This window comes from Astyanax mexicanus, chromosome 5, assembly GCF_023375975.1.
Source record: "Astyanax mexicanus isolate ESR-SI-001 chromosome 5, AstMex3_surface, whole genome shotgun sequence".
Taxonomy (NCBI): Eukaryota; Metazoa; Chordata; class Actinopteri; order Characiformes; family Acestrorhamphidae; genus Astyanax; species Astyanax mexicanus.
In genome coordinates this window covers 46598204-46620614 of record NC_064412.1, presented here as the reverse complement: position 1 = coordinate 46620614, position 22411 = coordinate 46598204, and the positions used below count along the sequence as shown (strand labels likewise).

The window sequence follows — 22411 nt, the reverse complement described above, 5'->3', positions numbered from 1 at the left end:
AGTACAGTAACCTTTTCCTGTGGAGTCATGCCTTTATAATGTGTGAAGCATGTGGTTTCACACAATCTTGTTGAAAAATGCATAGATGTAAATGTTAATTTCTGTAAAAATGCTGCATCACAGATGTGAAATGACACCATAAAACATGACATAACCGGACTTACTGAATAGATCTTTTCTTCTTTTTATTCAGAACACATTTACACTGTGGGATGGTCCCAGACCTAAGATTCCTAAATGTGGGTGGAGCTTCTGGACATGGTGAATATAAGGCTTGTGTTGTGTACAGTAAAGTTGTAAGTGGTATTAGTGAATATAGTAACTGTATTGTAAAGCTTGTTGGTGATGTAGGTTAGTAAAGTAATGAATGATGGTTCTGGATGCAGTGCATCTGAGAGATTGGAGATACAAGGGTTCAGCTTAGGCTTGTGCTCTTACCCTTTACATATTGAAATTGAATGGTTTAATCATATTATGGGCTGTAGAGGGAGAAATATGCAAATCCCTTCCAATCCTCTTTCAGGAACATAGTTTTATTTGAAATTAAGATGATCAGATAAAAGCTGAAATATCTTGGGTTCATACTGTCTGCAATCAAATAAAAGTTAACTTTTTAGAATCTGGGAGTGTAAAACATCAACACACCACCAAAAAGGTTCTGAAAAGGTGAGAAAATAAAGGAAAACATGGAGGCAGTAGAACTTACATTTCAGCACAAACGGTAATCCTACATAACATTGATCGCCACACTGTAAACTGGCATCAAAATAAATATTTGCTATCTGCAAAACAAAGCAGAAGAAAGGAAATCAACATAAAGTATATCCAACACTGCAGATGATTATAACGGGATTGGCTGAGAGCAGTTGGGTACCTTGGATTTGCGTCGGGGCTCCAGCTCCACTTTATTACTGCGCAGGCGTTTGTAGTAGAATCGGACGTCCTCAGTGAGGGACAGGATCTGCTGCAGTCGGACCCGCTGAGAGAACGAGCTCTGCACACTCAGGCTCTGATGAACCACTTTACCCTGCAGATAAACACACACACACACTTTAGCGAGATGATGGAGAAGATGGACACACACTAGAAGTGGTGGGCAGAGGTTAATGGACCCGTTTTGGATTGTTTAAATGGGCAAACAAAACTCACTAGGCCAGTGTTCACTAGAGCAGACGGGATCCGGTTTAATAAATCTAAATTTTTTTATATTGTTTCTCAAAACTCACATTAGCATCCTACAATATTGCTTTCATTATTGCATTCATTAATATAAATGCATGAACCTGTTTATACTAACAGGAAGTAATTAAACACAGCATACATGAAAGCAGGTTCTCCTGCTGCCGGCTAATACTGTTCAAGCCATAAACAGCTCCACCCTTTCCGTTTCGCATTGCAGCAGGAGAAACCTGCCGCGATGAAGCATCGCTATGCCAATGTACATCATTTCCTGTAGTACTAAATAGGTTAGTATATTATATTAGTACTGTCAGCATTAAAGCGTTAACGCACGCTGTTAATTTGGAATCAGTAACGCGTTACTCTTTTTTTTAACACAAGTTAACTAAGGCACCAAGTTTGACCCCCACATTCCGCCGTGATCTGCCCTGCCCACGCCCAACACACTGATTTGTTTTCTGGCTGAACGATTGAAGGGATTGAAGGGAACGATATTTTTCTCTTTCTCTGTGCTTTCCTGCCCTGCTCCTCATACCTGAGATTTTTAAACTCATCAAATTGAATTTGAATTCAGAAATACTCACAACCAAGCTGATTCATTTACAATCCAATTTATCATGCATTCTGTATTATAAATATATATTGTATTACAAATATATATCCTGAAATTTAACAGTAAAACAGAGAGAGTGTAGAACTTACCGGAAAGGATGGGGGCATGATGATGTGTTTGGGTGAACAGCTTAATGTCCCCACAGCTATAAGTGCCTTTACTGGAATAGTCAATATCTGAAAGAAACAAAAGCACAGGGCTGTAAAACAGCGGAGCAGAACAGACACAATCAAACATCAATCCTGAAACAGTCAGGGCTCCAGATCACAACCAATCACACACCTCGTAATCTGTGGTGATGTGTACGGCGCCGTCATACACGCCCTCCAGAGCCTTCGCCACCAGGGTCACCCTAAACGCTGCGTAATACCCCGACGCCAAAATCACCTGCGCACACACAAGCACACGCACAAGCACAGTAAGAAAATATTGATACTTCAAATCATTGCAGTATTTTGTTTTGCAATAGTGTATAGATGTTTAGTACGGACTATTAGTTTAGATGTAAAGATTGTTTTTTATTATATGTATATATATATATAAAATCAAAATATGCCACCAGGCATACTGTATAAGAATATATTGAGATATATAGAATCATAACTCCTGTATCGGGATACGCATCCTATCACCAAGTTCTTGCCAACACACAGTCCCATTAAACACGCATATGCTTTTACTACATAAACACACACACACACACACACACACACACACACACACCACACCACACCACACACACACTTCAGTAAAACAGTACAGGTGGTGGCCATACTGATTTCAATATATGCAAATCAGAGTACAGGATATGCAGTCAGTCATACTTATTTCTTTCATGGTGTGCGTCTGATTCCTTCTGATAATAAACTGAATAAACATATTTCATCAAAATGTACACACTCAGCCCTGCGTCGACACACTGCATGCAAAACACTGCACAGCCAAACCTGCATTACATCATTCATATTCACCCAGCTGCTCCCTCTACCCAATACCACACCACCATATTTCAGTGGATAGTTTTTAATTATTTTTAATTTAACATACTTAAAAAAAAAATAGCCCATATATCGTCTGGCTGATTTTTTCTGACATTTTTTTAGATAATCAACAGCGTAACATAATTAACTAACCAGCAAGTAAGAAAACAAACTTTACTGGCTTTTAGATTCTGCATTAACATCTCTCACTTTTCGTCTTTCTCTCTGTGCACGACCCCATGCATAATGCAATTATACATTCATTATACGTCTTTTGGGTTTTTCCTGTTTTGATCATCTCAGAGGCTGGACAAAAAACTAACTTCTTCTATGTGCTACTGTCTTCACTAAGAGTGTTATTTTTATAAGTGTTCATTCTCAAAAACCTAGGGATGCTGCTATCTGCGTGTGTCTGTAAAGTGCAATGAAATTTTTTATTTTATTAAAAAAAAATGTGTGTAGACTGTGCTAAATAAATGATTAAGTGCAGTAGATTCCTGTCTTGTTTATTAATATTCTTATTATTGTACAGTTGAAAAAAAGGGGAATATCGGCTTTACATATTGGCGGCCATCGGCCACTGCTGCTGTCTAAACACCAGCATCGGCAATCAAAAAACCCATATTGGCCGATCACTAGTCTAAAATCCTCTACCTTTAATATCTGCTGTATTAGTGTTCAAACTGATATTGAAATATATTGCTGGAAATGTATCCATAATATCTTTACATTTGTTTAGACAAACTGGCATGTTTAATAGTCTATAATTATCTAATATATAAGTATACAGACAAACGCTTAAACCCCAATTAAGTGTAAAAGTGTTACTTCCTGGGAGGGCTTAAAAACACCAACACCTGTATAAGTTGTGAGGTGTTATCTTTGGGTGAGGTTAACTGAGCATTGGCCAATATACTCATGATAATGCCAGGTGAATTATGGGAGTTAGGGTGGGTCTGATATCTGATATCACTGTTTATCGGTTTCAGAGTTGTGTTTTCTGACTTATTATATGTAGAAACCCACAAACATGTGAAGTCCAAACTGTTACAGAAGACTGTAGTGTGTCTCAAACAAACACTCTGATTTAATTTACCCGTTTAGAGCCGCTTTCTTCACTGAGCTAAGTGGAGCATCGTGATCCCAGTTACAACCAAACAGGACAATATGTAACTGCGTTATTCCCTCAGTCACATGATCAGCTTTCAGACACACAGGACCAACAGAACCGGTTCTACTGGATTAATAACAGCGCAGGAAGAGCTTTAGGGAGATGAATATAAAGGCTCACACACACGTGCACTCACACACGCACACATCTATATACAGTTCAGTCTTACAGTTTTGTGCAGGGCTGCTGATGTGTTCTGGAGCTCTCTGGTATGACCTAGTGCTGCGCTCCTGTTCCCCCGCTCCGTGTTCAGCAGTTCCATGGACAGACTGTCCCCCGTCACCAGCCACGACTTTATCTCCAGCTGCAGAGAGACAGAGGAACGTCAAATCTGCCATTACACACAATTATCACTATTAAACCACTTTACCACAGTCTCTATCAGGTCCCTAATTACATTTTTATTTTATTTTTTATTTTTTTTTACAGTCCATTTAGAAGCTCCACTCTGAATCGTAAGCTGCATTTCTCAGGCCCTCTGAATTCTCTGGACAGATGCAATGCATATATTACTACACACTATGATCACGGCAAAGGAGTCCCCTTAAATCATTTTATTTTCTTTTCAAATTTATTTTCTCTTTGTAAAAATGTAAGCAATTTTTTTTTTATTTAAGATAATGCTTATAATAATTGTTATTATTGTTATTTTTAGTAAAATAGTTATTGTATATATAAAACTGTTTTTATATTTGATTGTTTTTAATAGTAATCATTTTTTGTTGTATTTTTCTGTTGGGAAAAACAGCAGAGTGAAAATTACAAATGAACAAGCTCTCCGGCAGTTTTTGAACCAGGCTTCCTCAGGAAGTGCAGAACAGGTAACCCACACCACACTGGCGCATGCAGTCACATGACCCTTACCTCTATGGGGTTGCTGTTGACAACCACAAACACCAGGCTGCTGGTATCTGTGGCACTGAGGACTCCAAAATCCAGCATGTGCTCTTCAGGACTGGGGGGGAGGACTACCGGCTGGGGAGAGAACACAGAACAGTACCAGATCATCAGTTTTTATTCAGACTCCAGAAAATGGAAAAGGAAAAAAAGCTGGACTTCATATGGAGCTGTCCTGTCACACATTATTTCCTGGTTTCCGTGATGCATTCTCACTACAGGACGCCCAGCATGATTAAAGCAAAGGGACGAGCTTGTTTAACACATGCAAGACACGTGGCATCACCCAATGGGATTTTTTTTAGAAAATAATCTGATCTATTTACACATGTATTCAACAACACACAGCCAATCAGATCCAGAAAGATCCACGAGTACATCTTTTCCTGGAACATGTTTATTTAGCGTAGTTACAGCCAAGATCATAGAGAATCACTATAAACATGTACGTTTTCCTACAGTGCAGTAAGCAGACTGTTGTGTTACCTCCAGGAAGCCTGTGTATGCTCTGACGGGCAGGTGGAATTTGGAGGCGTTGGTGATGAGCAGGATGTTGGAGTCAATGTGGATGGAGGGCCGCACCGGCCGGAAGAGCAGTGAGAACATGTAGCGGGATTCATGGGGAGGGATGAGTACTGGAGCGCTGAAGTTGTGAACCTAAAACACATTTTAAAAAATTAATAAAATAAAAAAATTAAAAATTAGTTGTGTAATATGATCAATAAATAAAATAATAATATAATAAAAAATCCTTAGAAAACTGCTGTTGCTGCTGCTACCTCCGGCAACAATATTTTAATGATACCAACACATTTGCACCTTTGGTCAAACAAACTTACACTGTTTCTATATTAGACTCTGCTAGGAAAGTCCTGGTTGTTGGTCACTCCATTGTATGGAGCATCAAAGTTGATAGAACTGTTGTGAAGTGTTTCCGAGGAGCGTGTGTACTGGACATAAATAGTCAGATCCCAGTAGTCCTTAATAAGCACAAGGTTGGTACCCTTCTTATTCATGCCGGAACTAATGACATTTTTATAGACATTTTATAGATAGGGGCCTTTTTCGCTTTTACATAACACTGTACATTCTCATGGAAGGTTCTTTGTGATCTCTAGGCCTCTACCTCGTGTGCGGAGGGGCACTGAATGTTTTAGCAGGTTATATAGGTCAACAGCTTGCTGCCTTGACCCTATCCCAACATTTCTACTAAAATCGACAGAGCTCTGTCCACTAATTACTACCATTGTTAACCAATGGCCACATTCCTGTAGTGCTAAAAACTGGCTCCATTACACCGGTCTTCAAAAGCATGGACTAATTACAGGCCCATTACAAATCTCCCCTTTCTGAGCAAAGTTCTTAAATGCATTGTCTTTAACCAACTTCAGGATTATCTTTTTTTATCCATGTACTCTATTAGACCTTTTCCAATCTGGTTTTAGGAAGGACAGAAAGAGGGACGGAGTGACAGATAGACAGGTGGACAGACAGGCGGTCAGAAAGACAAACCTACATTGAACATGGTCTTGGCGTCCTCGGGTAGCGAGACGTTGTGGATGCGAATGGCAAAGTTAAAGGTGTTGGTGAGGTAGATGGGCCGGTCAACTGGATCTACTGGGCTGTCTCTGATGTGGAACAGGGTGGCTGTGTGGTCAAAGCCAAGATACCTGAAACATAGAGAACATTCTAGAACTAAAAGAACCTTCCCACAGGTATGCAGACAGACTTTTAGTATAATTATAATATACAGATAAAAAAATAAATCAAACTGACCCTTCTAAAACTTCGGCCTGGTACGGGATTTCAAGTTTTGAGTAGCTTTTCTCTTTCGCCTTTACTGTAATTTTACCCGAGAACTGGTCTGGTCTTCTCGCTTTTGCAGCTGAAAAAACAAAAGAAGAAAAAGAAGAAGAAGATGAAGGTCACTATAACTTAACTGGTCAATAATTGGGCAGAGCAAATAAACTATTTTGCATTACATATTAAATAATATTAGATAATATGATAAAATAATAATGCAACTGACTGCTTTAAAGAGCAATTCACTTTTAGTTATTGAGTATTCATAATTTGGAACTGGGATATATGAAAATATCCTACATTAAACAAACATACCTGCCTTTAAATAAAGCTGAAATATTGGCTTATTCACGTTAATAGAGAAACATAACGGGCAAAAACAAGATCAGCAGAATTGACTGAGATCATGTTTATGTATAAGACAATTCCTGGCACTGATATAAAGTGATAACAATGACGCAAATATTAAACCTTTTAAAGGAGTAAACTTACACTATTTTGGATGCAACAAAACAAATTAAAAATAAAATAAAAAAATGTGTAAACTACAATTTTTTTTTTTTTTAAACACTGAACATTTTAACATTCCAGCACCCAAACCAACACAACACAATATGACTTAAAAAGAACTATTCACTGATCAGTAGAAGTTACTCCAGTCTTGTCAGACATTTGAACCCTTTTTACCATTTGTTTGCCAAATAATTTTCCCCCCTGTATTTTTTTTCTTGAAGACCATTGTTAAATAAATAAATAATATACATTAATAAATAAACAAATAGGCAAGAAAACAAGTGAGCCTTATTTAGGTCATTAATAATGACTGAGCTCCTGTTTTACAGCTGGAGGAAAGAGTATGTGAACTTTTTGGATCACTTGTGTTTCAGCATAAATTGGTCAGTAAATGTGTTCTGATCTTCATCTAAGTCACAACAATAGACAAACACAGTCTGCTTAAACTAATACCACAAAAATGATATGTTTGCTTGGTTTTATTGAAAAACATATGTGAACCCCTAGACTAATGATTTTCTAAGAGCTAATTGGAGCCAGGATGTGATGAGATTGGATGTGTTGGTTAAAGCTGTCCTGCCCTATAAAAAACACACACCAGTTTTGAGTTTGCTGTTCTTAAGAAGCATTTCTTGATGTGAATCATGCCTCGCAACAAAAGAGCTCTCAGAAGACCTGCATTCAAGAATAGTTGACTTGCATGAAGCTGGAAAGAGTTACAAAAGTATCTCTAAAAGCCTTAATGTTTATGTGTCCACGGTAAGACAGACGGTCTACAAATGGAGTTACTTATATAGATATATAAATAAGTTACTAATATAGCCATTCATCTTTCCAATAAGAGTCATAAATTGTTAAGTAGTTACATCTCTCTTTAGGGTGTTGATCTCCTTAAGCCACACCCTCCCCTTATTACACAAATGCACTTTACCTGATATGCTTAAATCCTACAGACATTCAAGTTATACAACTTAAACAACTTCATACAACTTAAGAGTTGGAAAATACGCATAGCAACAATGATATGGCCAAAATACTCACTAGCCTTATAAAGTGCACACAGTGTATAAATAAAGATAATTATTCTGTTTCCAAATAAAGCTCAGTGAGTGAGTTTCAGTTTCAGATCTGGACTCTGGGGTTTGGGTTGTGAAACTGCAGTAAAGCAGTAAATAACGCAGGGCTTAGCGTGTGGCAGTCACTGATTGGCTGAGTGCTGGTCAAGTGGCTGTAACAGGAAGTAACCAGCACACCCACCCCGACCACGCGTCTCCTCCACTGCTCACAGAATGCTGTATGCCATCAACCTCCACTCACACAGAGATACACTCAAATAGCCTTACTCTTACATTTAAAATGAAAGTGATTCAAGTTAAAAATGTAAAAACGTATTGCTGCTTTACAATTAATTTATAATCCACCTCTAAAACATGTCATACTTCTCAAATTACTATCAGCCTTTACCATGAGGATGTGAAATCAGATAATTAAGGAAACATGCCTCTCTTTACAGCAGATCTGCTTCCAGAATGGTCTTTTTTAAATTTAAGTGCAGCTGGGTTATCAAGGCACCAAGAATTAGAGATAGTTAAAGCGATCCAGACCAGTGATAGCTCTGGTTAACACGGTCATGCTACAACATGCTAATTTGAGCCTCTGTGATGCTCTGTAATCAGTCTCAGAGGAAGAGCAGACAGGGCCACTGATGTAAAATATGTTGGCAGTGACCAGCATGATAGAAATAAATGGGGGAAAAAAAAAAACTAAAGAACATTTGACCCAATACCGATATACAAAATTGAACTACTAATGTGATTATACTAATTATGCGCTGCCATTATATAAGCTTTTGAACTCATCTTGTTCTCATTTGTATAAGTTCAGTGTCCTTTAACCTGGCAACCCGTTTAAGTTTGGTGTCTGGGGGAAAAGGGGGCGGGGCAAAAAAAAAAACTCTCTCCAGCGTTTAAAAGATTCTCATTTAAGAGCAAGTAACTTGGGACATGGTGGATTTCTCTGTTTAGGATTCTGCTCTACTTAAATATTCAATGTAGAAACTGACCACAGAATGTAAATTATTCCACAATCCACGATGAGTTTTTATTGGCTTTGTTTCTTTTCTGACATTCACCTTTTTAAAATTGTAACCCCCTATGTTTTGAGTTTTGCAAATAATTAGGGCAATTTATTTGCACATGTACAGAACAGTAAGTATATAAAAAAATACACAAATAAATACATTTAAAAACTTGCTTACCATCAAAATGTATACTAGCAACTTTGGTATATCGACTTTCTCCTGCTTTTAGTGTGATCTGTTTAAACTCCACTGTAATTGCTTCATTTGATGGTGTTGGACGAACGCTCTGTAAAATAAAATTACATAATAAAAAAAATAAAAAATAAAAAAAACAAAACAGTTTTTAGTCCAAACTAACAAAACAGAATCCCAGACCTACTGCAGGAGAAATGTGTTAATTTGCATATGATTCATTCTGAACAGAGGTGATGAAGACTGATGGCAGAATATGCCAGAAATGTGCCAACATGTATTGTGACATTCTAAAGCAGAGCATAATTCCCCTCCCTTTGAAAAGTGGGTCGGATACCATCGCGTTGTTTTCAAACACGATTACAACCCCAAACACACCACCAAGATGACAACTGAGAAAGTTAAAGGTAAAGATGCTGGAGTGGTCAAGCATGTCTCTAGACCTAAACCCTATTGAGCATCAGTGGGGCATCCTCAAATGGAAAGTATAGAGTACAGGCAGTGCTGGAAAATAATGGGGGTCACACAAAATATTGATCATTTGAGTACAACTTGACCATTTCCACTTAGGGGTGTATTCTTTTTTGTTGCCAGTGGTTTAGACATTAATGGCTGTGTGTTTTGTTTTGAGGGCACATCCAATTTACACTGTTATACAAACTGTACACTAACTACTACTTTAGTGTCTACCTTGAAAGGTATTATAAATGTATATGTACAAATTGTACATGCTGCTGTTCTGTGTTTCATGTCCGTGTGTGTGTGTTCACACAAGTGTTTTTTAAACTTAGACAAACAGTAAAAATCAAGCTTACCATGATTGATACATCTTTAGCTCCAGAATTAAGAAGATGCAAATTTAACTGTTTTGGACGATCTGCAAAAATGAAAACAGTGTATGATGATTAATCTCCTATTATACATATTGTACTTGGGAAATGAGGTTCTACAAAATCAGGGATGGGCAGTTCATTAAATTATAGTTTTAGTGTGATTTTAAAATGGTATAATGGAGATTGTGGAAGTTGCAGTGTGAAACTTGTGCTTCTGTCAGAAACTTATAAATGATGTTATGTAATAACAAAAGTTTGGGAGAAGGACCACGCCCTAACTCTACGTTCTAACTCCACCCCGTATCAATCAACCGTCCTATAAATACCTCCCCTAACTAACTACCTCTCGTGACGAAAACTTCGGTGACGAAAACTTCGTAACAATCGAATTTGACGCACTCACCTGCCAGCATTTGCTCGCTCCCCATGGATCTCCAACTCACCGCCTCCGATGAGGACCTCTTCCCTCCCAGCCAGCCTGCCTCTGCTCCTGCTCCCTCTCGCCGGGCTCATCGCTTGAGGTCTGTCGTCTCCATTCCGGCTACTCCTGGTTCTACTCCTGGTTCTACCCATTGTTCCTCCCGGGCTGGTCGTCCTCACCAACGCACCCCCGGATCTCAGCGCTCCCGTCGCTCTTCTCCTCCTTCCCCTACTCCTCCTGGTCGGGCTCGCCGCTCTGGGCGCCCGGCTTCCTTAGCCGGCCCCGCACCCCCTTCCCCGGCCGAGCCCCTCTCTTCTGGTAAATCCCAGCCTCCTCGCATGTCCGATTGGACTGTTGTAAAGTTACAGCGGGTTTTGAAGGACCGCGGCGTCCCTTTCCCCCGTTCTGCTCCCAAAGCGGAACTTTTTTCTCCCTGTCTATGGCACCGCCTGTTGCCCCCCCGGCCAACGCACGGATGTTCAACCCTCACCTGGTCTCCTCCTCTCTGCGGAACCGCATTCTTCAAGGTGCGGATGTCGATTTTTCCTCCCTACTTCTCCCCTCCACTTCTTCTGCTCCCCGTGTCATCGACGCCGGCGACATCTCACTTACCTTGCATCAACCAGGCCCCCGCGTCTCCAAAATCCTCTCTGCAGCCGAATTCGCCTTTGACTTCTCCATCTTCAGGGATGTCATCTGTTCGGTTTTTCCATCACGTCGCCAGGAATTGGACGACTATCTGTCCTTGATTTTGGATATGGCTATCCATTTCGGAGGCTCTGGTTTCTACGAATATCACCGCCTCTTCTCAGCCCGCGCCGCAGCTCGTCTTACACAGTGGAACCTTGCTACATTCTGGGGCGCCCCAGACCTGGAACTTTATTGCCACGTTTTCACGGGACGTAGCTCCCTCTCCTGCTCCGCGTGTGGCGGCCCCTCTCATCCTGCTTCTGTTTGTTCCCAGGCAGCCTCCACCGCCCCTCCGGCCCCCGTCCAACATTCCTCGGCGCGCGCCGCTCCCGTGCGCCCGTCCTCTTCGGGCGCCCGCGACAGCTTCGGCCACCCTATCGTTTTTCTCGACGGGCAGATGGTTTGCAACAATTTCAACCATTTGGGTTGTTGGGTTGCTTCCTCCTGTCGAAGGCTGCACGTTTGCTCTCGATGCGGTTTGGCGCACTTTCTCTCCTGCTGCCCAACGCGTCCCCCCAAGTTCGGCCGGAGCTGACTGTTACGGTTCCTCTCCACCCCGGTCAACATACCGGCTCTCGCCGCTGACCTGTCTGCTCACCCTGACACCTCCTTCGTTTGCAGCCTCCTGGACGGCTTTCTATTTGGCTTCTACCCCGGTCTCGTCGCCTCGCCGAGCTCTTCTCTCACCTGTCCTAACCTCCTTTCCGCTCTGGCCGAGCCCGATGTCATGTCTTCTCTTCTGCAACAGGAGCTCTCCAGTGGTTTCATTATCGGTCCTTTCTCAACGCCCCCCTTTTCCGTATTTCGCATCAATCCTTTGGGCATTGCCACACGAAAATACTCTGGCAAAAAGAGGATCATAATTGATCTCTCGGCTCCGCATGGCTCTTCGGACCCGTCCATCAACAGCCTCATCCCTAGTTCTGAATTTTCTCTCCGTTACGCGACCGTGGATTGTGCCATCGAAGCCATCAAGTTGGCCGGCAGAGGTGCTTGGCTGTCGAAGGCCGACATCATCTCAGCTTTTAAAATCCTACCCCTCCATCCTGACTCTTGGCACCTTTTTGGAGTCCGCTGGGACGATCAGTTTTACTTTTCCGTTCGCCTTGCTTTTGGGTGCAAAAGCAGCCCAAAGCTTTTTGATTCCTTCGCTGAGGCGCTGTGCTGGATCTTGCTGAATAAACACAGGCTCCCGTTCGTGCTCCACCTCCTGGATGATTTTCACGTCGTTGACTCACCTTCCTCGCCCCCCTCGCGGGGCCTCGACGCCGTGACCAGCACTTTCACTCGTCTCGGAGTCCCGATTTTGAAGGAGAAGACCGTGGGTCCCGCCACGTCCCTGGAGTTCCTCGGGATCATTCTCGACTCCGCTTCCTTCCAAGCTTCTCTTCCTCAGGAAAAGCTTAATCGCGTCACTTCTTTCATCTCCGACTTTCTCAGTTTTCCCACCCGTACTAAGCAGCAGCTTCTTTCCCTGCTCGGCCACTTTAATTACGCTACCCAAATCATACCTCAGGGTCGTTCTTTCATCTCCCATCTCCTTCGCTTGTCTTCTTCTGTCCGATCCCTCCACCATTTCGTCACGCTCGACGAATACTGCACGTCGGAGCTCCGTTTCTGGCTCTCTCTCTCCTCCGCCACTGGAACGGGATCTCCTTTTTCTATGACGACGCAGCTTCCAGCCCTTCTGATGTTCAGCTGTTCACTGATGCTGCACCTTCCTCTGGTTTCGGCGGCTATTACGACGGACGCTGGTTCGCCTCTGCCCGGCCGAAGCAATTCGTCCGCTCCGCTGCGCACCTGCGCGATTCTTCTGCGCTCTGGGAGATTTATCCTATAGTCGTCGCTGCCCTCCTTTGGGGACATGAATGGTCAGGAAAATCAATTTTACTCCATTCAGACAATCTCGCCGCGGTCCACATCATCAACAAAAGTCGATCAAAATCGCTAGAAATAATGCCTTTTATCCGTCGCCTCACTTGGCACTCCATTAAGCATCAGTTCATAATTAAAGCTGTCCACATCCCAGGTTTATCCAACTCTATTGCTGACTCTCTTTCTCGCTTTCAATTCCAGAAATTCAGATCCTTGGCTCCGCATGCAGACTGCAACCCAACGCCGGTACCTCCATTTTCACTAACTACACTACACCTAACCCCCGTCTGAACGAACTAATCCTCCAAGCAAAACAAACCATCCTTTCAGCCGTTTCCCCACAGACACTCTCTACTTACTGGTCAAGCTGGAAAGCATACAAAAATTTCCACTCCACAGATAATATATCTTTCCCTTCTCATCATCCATCCGTTATAGCAGCTTATATTACTTTCATTCACACTCAACATTCAGCCCGTTCCTCATCACTCAGAGTCCATCTGGCAGCTATCAATTTTTTCACTAAACTAATCACTGGCTTACCACACCCTTCCTCTAATCACCCTCAAATTTCTCTCCTCCTGAAAGGAATCCAAAAATCAGAAACTCCATCCTCACACGAACGAGCTCCCATCTCACCAGAAATCCTCCATCGTTGCATTCAAACCCTCCGATCAGGCTTTTACCCTCCGACAACATTTCTCCTGGCATACTTCGGATTCCTCAGATGCTCAGAATTCACTTCACTTAAAATCTCCCACAACTCCTTTTCATACCCCCTCATATCAGATCTCAGCATCCTGGACTCGGATACTCTCACCTTTAAAATCAAGCGAAGCAAAACTGACCAACTTGGCAAAACCACGATCCTCCATCTGTTTAAATTTGACTCACCCCTCAGCCCGTACGAACCACTCGTCCACCACCTAAATCTCCGGCTCTCTCAACAAGCATCACCTTCAGATCCTCTGTTCACTACGGAATCTGGTAGTATTATCACAAGGCACTGGTTCCACACACATTTCCGCCGCATCCTTTCAGTCAACGGTTACTCACCAGACCAATTCTCCGCCCACTCATTCCGCATCGGTGCAGCATCCAACGCCTCCAGACAAGGAATCCCCGAGCACGTCATCAAGCTTCTAGGACGGTGGTCTTCTCAGGCGTACCACTTATACATCCGTTCCAAACCAGACGATTTGAGACAGGCTCATCTCAAACTAGCTTCATTATAAGCTCCATATTTTGGGGATATACCTGCACGCTTCTTCAGCACGCAGTTCAGAACTCCAGCCCAAATTTCCCCGAGTTCCCTCCCCTTTTTCTTCCTCCTTTTCTACTTCTATAAGGCGTGGTCCGCACTTAGCAAAATGATGTTATGTAATAACAAAAGTTTGGGAGAAGGACCACGCCCAAACTCTACGTTCTAACTCCACCCCGTATCAATCAACCGTCCTATAAATACCTCCCCTAACTAACTACCTCTCGTGACGAAAACTTCGCAACCCACCTCCTCCCCTACAACCCCCTTTTTTCTACTCTTCCACTTCTCATTAAATAAAAAGGGGGGGATATAACTGCACGCTTCTTCAGCACGCAGTTCAGAACTCCAGCCCAAATTTCCCCGAGTTCCCTCCCCTTTTTCTTCCTCCTTTTCTACTTCTATAAGGCGTGGTCCGCACTTAGCAAAAGAACTCTTATGTGACAGTCACTTTCATATTTGACACTTTCCTGGAATATAAAAATGCTATTTTTGCACCATCTTCAATATAAAAGCTGCTGTAAGACCAACAAACACCCTACCTTGTGATCGAAGCGTACCAAAGTCCAACATCTCTGTTGAGGAGTAAATACCAGGCGCTGAGGGAGAAAATTAACATAATTAGTTAAATAAATCTCTAATGCAGTAAACTGAAATAAAGTGAAGTGAGGGGGGTCTGACCTGTGGTGACCTCCACCTCCACTGGGAGGATGATGAACTCGTCCTCATTGGAGGCGTTGGTTTTTATCCTGATGAAGGCGGTGTGGTTGTCAGCATCCCGCGACGAGAAGCTGGCCCTCATCACACCCTTCGTCTCAAACGGGGCGATCTCCTGCGCGCACACAAACACACACAACACAGTACATCACACACTTATATACACAGACTCACACACACAGACTGAGGTACAGCCACACCACGCCTACTGTAGCACTGCCAGTCTGAGCGGGTCTGAGTGAGGAGAGTAATAGGATTTGTTGGACTGGTATTCAAAGTAATCTACAGACCTGACAGAAATATCTTAAATAGCAGAAGAGCTACCCTATCTAACCAATATGGTGCTCCCAATCCAAGAATTAGGTACATATCTCTGTGTTAATTTGTTATATTTTTTGTATAAATTTACTAAAATAAGTATTAGGTCAATCCTGGTGTCATAAATCTCTCCCACATGGTGGAATATATGTTTTTTTTTTCATTTTAACAATAGTATCAGCTATTTGTCCAGCCAGTCTGCTGCAGAACAGCAGAACAATAGCAGAATTAGGCTCACCCATAATTTTTTGGTGCCACCCTGCTGGCCAGTGGGCAGCTCTAAGTGCAGATCACCCCCACTTGAGTACATCTCCACAACCTGGAACAGAACATGGAACAAAAATATATGAAGGGCACACTGCAAACATCTCTGCTTACACCACTAATAAAGTGAAGAGCAACACTGCAGCCTGAAGGGTTCACAGAGCTGCACATTAATTAGAAAAGCTTAAATTTGTTATGCTTTTATTTATTGCTGAATATATACCAATGCCCAACTACAGCAACACAGGCTACAACACATCCTGAACTTGGTTCTGTTTAACTGTGTAATATAATAACAAAATGCCCAAGAAATAACTGCGATAAACAATATTCAGCTATTTAAAGCACAATAAATGTTTAACTACTAAACATATTTAGTTAGACATTAGAATTGGATACAAAAAATAAATGAATAAATAAAATCAAAATGGTGCTTGTGTTAATTTTGTTAAAAAAAACTATGACAAAAAACCTTCATTGACGACCTATTTTTCATGACGAAAACTAGACCAAAAATAAAAAAAATTTAAACCATGCCAATTTTTTTTACACTTTTTGTCAACTAATAAAAACTAAATGAAAATGTCAAAGACTGACGAAGGGAGAAATTATTTATAATGAATATTATGTGATCAGAACAGTCAGATAACACTTGTAATACAGCTGCGTTAGCTATTTAGCTAGTCAAGACACTATTCATACAGCCTATAACTGCATATAAACAGAGCTAAACTCTGCTGTTACTGGACTGAATTAGTTTTAAATACTCTTGTTAAGTAATGTAAGTCTAGTCTACTTAAAACCAGTAATGTTAGCATAAATCTGTACTGCAGAAGAACAGAATCATTTTAGAAACTTGACTTTATTTGTCCCACCATCTTTACAGGTCACCTGCTTTAAAACAATTTAATTTCAGCATTATTTAAATGCATCAAAACTTGGTCTATTATTTTAATAAACATTAGCAGTAAATAATCTCAAAATAACAACAAATATAAAATAGAAAAACAATAAAAATTATGTTATACATACTTTATATATATAACTAAAATTCATTAGACTATGAGACTGTCCATATGCTATACCGGGGTTGATAGGATATTATTGTGACAGGCCTACCTGCAGAGGTTCGCTGTGGGGGTTGAAGATGTTTATAAGTGGAGAAAAGCTACTGTTTACTGGAACTCTCGCCCCGACAAACGGCCTGAGTCTGTACGGGTTCGGGATGCCCACACCAAACACCTGCAGGAACAGCACAAGTTAGAAGTCAATACTCCCCAAAAATAACTTCTGAAAACATAAGATATGATCAGAACTTTAAGGTGGAGAACAGACCTGGTATGTGAACACTCCATGGTGAGATGTGTTAATAAATAATGTATTTTCTACATTCCCTACAACCCGAGCAAGAAATACCACGTCAAACGAGGTGTTTCCTCCCGGTGGAATTATCTGCAGAAACAGCAAAACAAATATACTATAATATCTTATTTCATCAATCATATCAACAAAGAACCAGTATCTTACTGAAATATATATATATATATATATATATATATATATATATATATATATATATATATATATATATATATATATATATTATTTTTATTCACTAGGAGTGAAAGGAAATATGGATATTGTATTGTATGGTGATATCTTGTGTTGCAGTATTGTATAGATTTTCAAAAAGACAATATTGATTATTAGTGTACATGTAAAGACTGGTGGTTTATTAGAAAGTGGTTTATTAAGTGCTGTAATTTAGTCCCACCCACCAGATAACAGTGCGGTACTCTGTGGTAAAATACACAGCTCTGATTGGATAAAAAGAAGCTTTCCTTTACTCAGATTTTATACTTATCATATGTTTTTTTTTTATTTTATTTCAAAAATTGCAATATTATATTTCTTACAGTATCACAATATATTGAATGGTAACCCCTGTATTACATTTTTATTAATCATACTGTCACATTTTAATAGTCAAACCACAGCTCTAAAATCTACCCAAATATCCACTGAAACATTCTTTCCACATTTTCCTACATATTCTTACATATCTACAGATACAAATTACACCCAACATCATTTAACTCACTGATAAATGACATTTGGCCCCGTTAGCTATACACTATGAGGAGCTGAGAAGGTCAGCACAGAGCTAATTTATGTAGGTGTCATGAACAGGTGGGAGGTGCTTAATTTATTACCGCCTGAAGTGTGTGTGCATGTGTGTGTGTGTTTACACAATAAAGCTCTGAATAGTAAGGAAAACTAGGAAAGAGATTTGGATCTTTTCCATGTGTAATGATTCTTATTTATTTAAATATTTAATAAAGAAGCATTTAAATAAACAAAAAACTAAATTAAAAAGAAATGGTAACACTAATATGAGATGTGAGATTGTCCACAGACAGGCACTCAGTGTTGGAGGAATAGAAGAGGAAGTGGAGAATTTCTTCTCTTCTTTTTTAAAGCCCTGAACAGGAAGTAGACATTAACATGTTTGTCCCAACACTTCAGAAACTGGTCCTACAGCTTCCTCTATTCAGTTACACAGTGAGCCTCTGTTAACACTACAGCAGGGTTACTTATATATATATATATATATACGTATATATATATACGTATATATATATACGTATATATATATATATATATATATATATATATATATATATATATATATATATATATATATATATATATACGTATATATATATATATGTATATATATATATATATATATATATATAAATATATATACGTATATATATATATATATATATATATATATATATATATATATACGTATATATATATACGTATATATATATATATTAGCATATAGTATATACCACTTACCCTACTCTGAAAAAATGAAGCGTGAAAATGCGCTGTTGTTGCCGATATTGATATTAAACTAATTTCTTCTGAACTGGGATTGTGCAAGTAAACTTTCTCCATTTTTGGCATCCCAACTGGCCTAAAAAAAACACACAAAACAAAAAATGATTTGTATCTAAACAACAGGACATGCTGAAATTAGCTACTGGCAGACAGAGGATCTTTTGTTTTTTTAACAGGGAGAATGCTGAGGTCAAGAGTCACACAAACACTGATATCCGTTATTACATACATTCAGAATCTAAGATAATCTAACAAAGTTTATACCTAAATACATTTATTTAAAGGGTAGGGCTGCTTAATTAATTTATTGTACTGTAATTTTACCCATATTAATGCATCTAATAATTCAAATCAATTCAAGCTGATTTAAGTACTCAACCTGTCATCAACCCTGAGTGCATAATCCAGCTAAAAAAAACAGTTAAAATTATTGTTAAATATCTGAATTCTGTTAATATTTACACAAAGAGCAGAACACACTAATGTAGCCTGGCAGTGCCAGTGTTTTATGACTTCTATACTGTTTATATTGGAATTAAAAAAATATATTGTAATATATTTTAACCATATAATCCTGATTTAAGATCATGCACAGTGATTATATTCAAACTCTCCTTATCTAAACTCCAAAGAAAACACAGTTTAACATTCTATAACCCACAGGAAACAATCCTGCCTGCTGAGAGGAAAAGCTGCAGGTTAAAATGAGGAAGTGGCTTTTTGCAGAACTCAACAGACGTAAAAGAGATGTTCATGACATTTGGTCAGTGATTTAAAGAACACAAAAAGTACAGAACTGTAATGGCACTCACTGTTCATGAAAGTCCAGCATTGGGGGCTCAAATCGTATAGGTCTGCTGTTCCCCCTCTGTGAGGATGCACTGCAAAACACAAGAACAGCAGGTATAAGATCAACACAACCAAAAAAAAAAAAAAAAAGGCATCACACGGGGATGCTCCATTTACAAAACAAAATCCTTGTGTTTGAATCAGGGTAGACTTACTAAACCTATTTATCTAAGTTACTCAGAAATACAACCCTCAGAAAGTTGGGACAGTACCGCAAACATTTTCTTTAACTTGTACTTGATTGTGGACAGTAAGAATCCAAGATATTCTTATCTGCTTATCTGCTAAACTTCATTTAGTTTATTACAGTTGTCCTTTCGCTAAAATCCACTTTTTTCTAGTTCTTTGTGAAATACAATAGGTCTCTCTGAGTTGTATATGATGCAGCACATAAAACTCTTCCACAACCTCTATTGTCTGCAGTAGCTAATAAATAAACAATATTCCGAAAAAAGAGTCGATCAGGAAAAGCATGAACTACCCATGAACTAGTATTCTTGGCCTTGCCCACCTTGGCTTGCAACCACTGGGAGGCAGCGCTGAAGCCGGGCAGTGACACAGTCTCATCAGATAGGAGCTAACAGCGCTAGGAACAGCATGGCAGTTTGTTCCTGTGTTATTTGTGCAAATATCACCTCAGTTTCATTTGCTTTGCCCAGTAATTTTTTAGCTAAGAAATAAATGGTTAGAATTTGTCTATTAAACGCCACCAGCGAAGTACAACTGAAATAAGTAGCTATGTATGTTTAAAACAGTTCTGTTAAAAGTAAAAATACACCCTAAAATTTTGTTCCAACTGCCTGGGTGGGGTGGATTTTTAATTGCTGTACGTGGACTACCCAACTCTGTATGTTTACATAGGTTACCATAAGATCTCCGGGGGATTTCGCGTTTTACAGAGAAGTAACGACATTGCAAAGACTGTTATTAGTGTAAAAATGTCTTTATTTTAAAATGTTTCTAACTGTTGTCAGTCTCACTGGTGTCACAGTGCTGTTAGCCAATCAGAGGCCATATGTTTGCATGTATGAATATTCATGAGCAAGAGCCAAACGGCATCATTTTACTACAAACACAAACACAATCAGTTTACCGCACACACAAACACAATCAGTTTACCCAGCCCCGCCCCCCCACCACACACACACACAGCATCAGTTAACAACACACCATCAATTTACCACACACACACGAGCACATATGCACATACCATCAGACACTGTCAATTTACAACACACACACACACATTCATCAAATGGATACACACACAGCTTTGCTAAAGCTCCGCACCTACTGGACCTATCGATTTACCAGGTGAACAATAACTCCAAACCAGTCAGACCAGTAAAACACCCTTACTAGTCTCTGCAGCACCAGTCTGTGTTTATCAGAAGAACAAAAGGAAAACCACCTGAGCAATCACCCCAGTAATCACTCACAGAGCAACCCTCGCAATCTCCTGAGCAAATCACCCCAGTAATCACCCACAGAGCATCACTTGCAATCTCCTGAGCAATCACCGAAAGTAATCACCCAGAGAGCAACACTCGCAATCTCCTGAGCATTCACCCCAGTAATCACCCAAAGAGCAACACTCGCAATCTCCTGAGCAATCACGCCAGTAATCACCCACAGAGCAACACTCGCAATCTCCTGAGCAATCACCCAAAGTAATCACCCACAGAGCAACACTGGCAATCTCCTGAGCAATCACTCCAGTAATCACCCACAGAGCAACACTCGCAATCTCCTGAGCAATCACCCCAGTAATCACCCACAGAGCAACACTTGCAATCTCCTGACCAATCACCCAAAGCAATTACCCACAGAGCAACACTGGCAATCTCCTGAGCAATCACTCCAGTAATCACCCACAGAGCAACACTTGCAATCTCCTGAGCAATCACCCAAAGTAATAACTGACAGAGCAACACTCGCAATCTCCTGAGCAATCACCCCAGTAATCACCCACAGAGCAACACTTGCAATCTCCTGAGCAATCACCCAAAGTAATCACCCACAGAGCAACACTCGCAATCTCCTGAGCAAACACCCCAGTAATCACCCACAGAGCAACACTGGCAATCTCCTGAGCAATCACTCCAGTAATCACCCACAGAGCAACACTCGCAATCTCCTGAGTAATAACCCCAGTATTCACCCAAAGAGCAACACTCGCAATCTCCTGAGCAATCACCCAAAGTAATCACCTACAGAGCAACACTCGCAATCTCCTGAGCAATCACCCCAGTAATCACACAAAGAGCAACACTCGCAATCTCCTGAGCAATCACCCAAAGTAATCACCCACAGAGCAACACTCGCAATCTCCTGAGCAATCACCCCAGTAATCACCCACAGAGCATCACTCACAATTTCCTGAGCAATCACGCCAGTAATCACCCACAGAGCAACACTCGCAATCTCCTGAGCAATCACCCAAAGTAATCACCCACAGAGCAACACTGGCAATCTCCTGAGCAATCACTCCAGTAATCACCCACAGAGCATCACTTGCAATCTCCTGAGCAATCACCGAAAGTAATCACCCAGAGAGCAACACTCGCAATCTCCTGAGCATTCACCCCAGTAATCACCCACAGAGCAACACTCGCAATCTCCTGAGCAATCACCCAAAGTAATCACCCACAGAGCAACCCTCGCAATCTCCTGAGCAAATCACCCCAGTAATCACCCACAGAGCATCACTTGCAATCTCCTGAGCAATCACCGAAAGTAATCACCCAGAGAGCAACACTCGCAATCTCCTGAGCATTCACCCCAGTAATCACCCAAAGAGCAACACTCGCAATCTCCTGAGCAATCACGCCAGTAATCACCC

The 22411-nt window shown here is 40.6% G+C and overlaps 1 protein-coding gene across 1 annotated transcript in view; it reads right to left on the bottom strand.

The window, feature by feature from the left end:
- The window catches only part of tmem131 (transmembrane protein 131), a 76388-nt gene that overhangs the window by 17481 nt on the left and 36496 nt on the right, over window positions 1-22411 (bottom strand). The window contains exons 4-21 of the mRNA XM_022685333.2: window positions 19533-19601; window positions 18676-18796; window positions 17143-17259; window positions 16927-17049; window positions 15782-15862; window positions 15190-15340; window positions 15051-15107; window positions 10244-10305; window positions 9414-9522; window positions 6617-6725; window positions 6357-6510; window positions 5327-5497; window positions 4808-4918; window positions 4113-4247; window positions 2075-2179; window positions 1882-1968; window positions 875-1027; window positions 707-782 (exon numbers count right to left, since the gene is read on the bottom strand). Coding sequence (XP_022541054.2) covers window positions 707-782; window positions 875-1027; window positions 1882-1968; window positions 2075-2179; window positions 4113-4247; window positions 4808-4918; window positions 5327-5497; window positions 6357-6510; window positions 6617-6725; window positions 9414-9522; window positions 10244-10305; window positions 15051-15107; window positions 15190-15340; window positions 15782-15862; window positions 16927-17049; window positions 17143-17259; window positions 18676-18796; window positions 19533-19601 — 1991 coding nt within the window. The remainder of the gene's footprint in view (window positions 1-706; window positions 783-874; window positions 1028-1881; window positions 1969-2074; window positions 2180-4112; window positions 4248-4807; window positions 4919-5326; window positions 5498-6356; window positions 6511-6616; window positions 6726-9413; window positions 9523-10243; window positions 10306-15050; window positions 15108-15189; window positions 15341-15781; window positions 15863-16926; window positions 17050-17142; window positions 17260-18675; window positions 18797-19532; window positions 19602-22411) is intronic.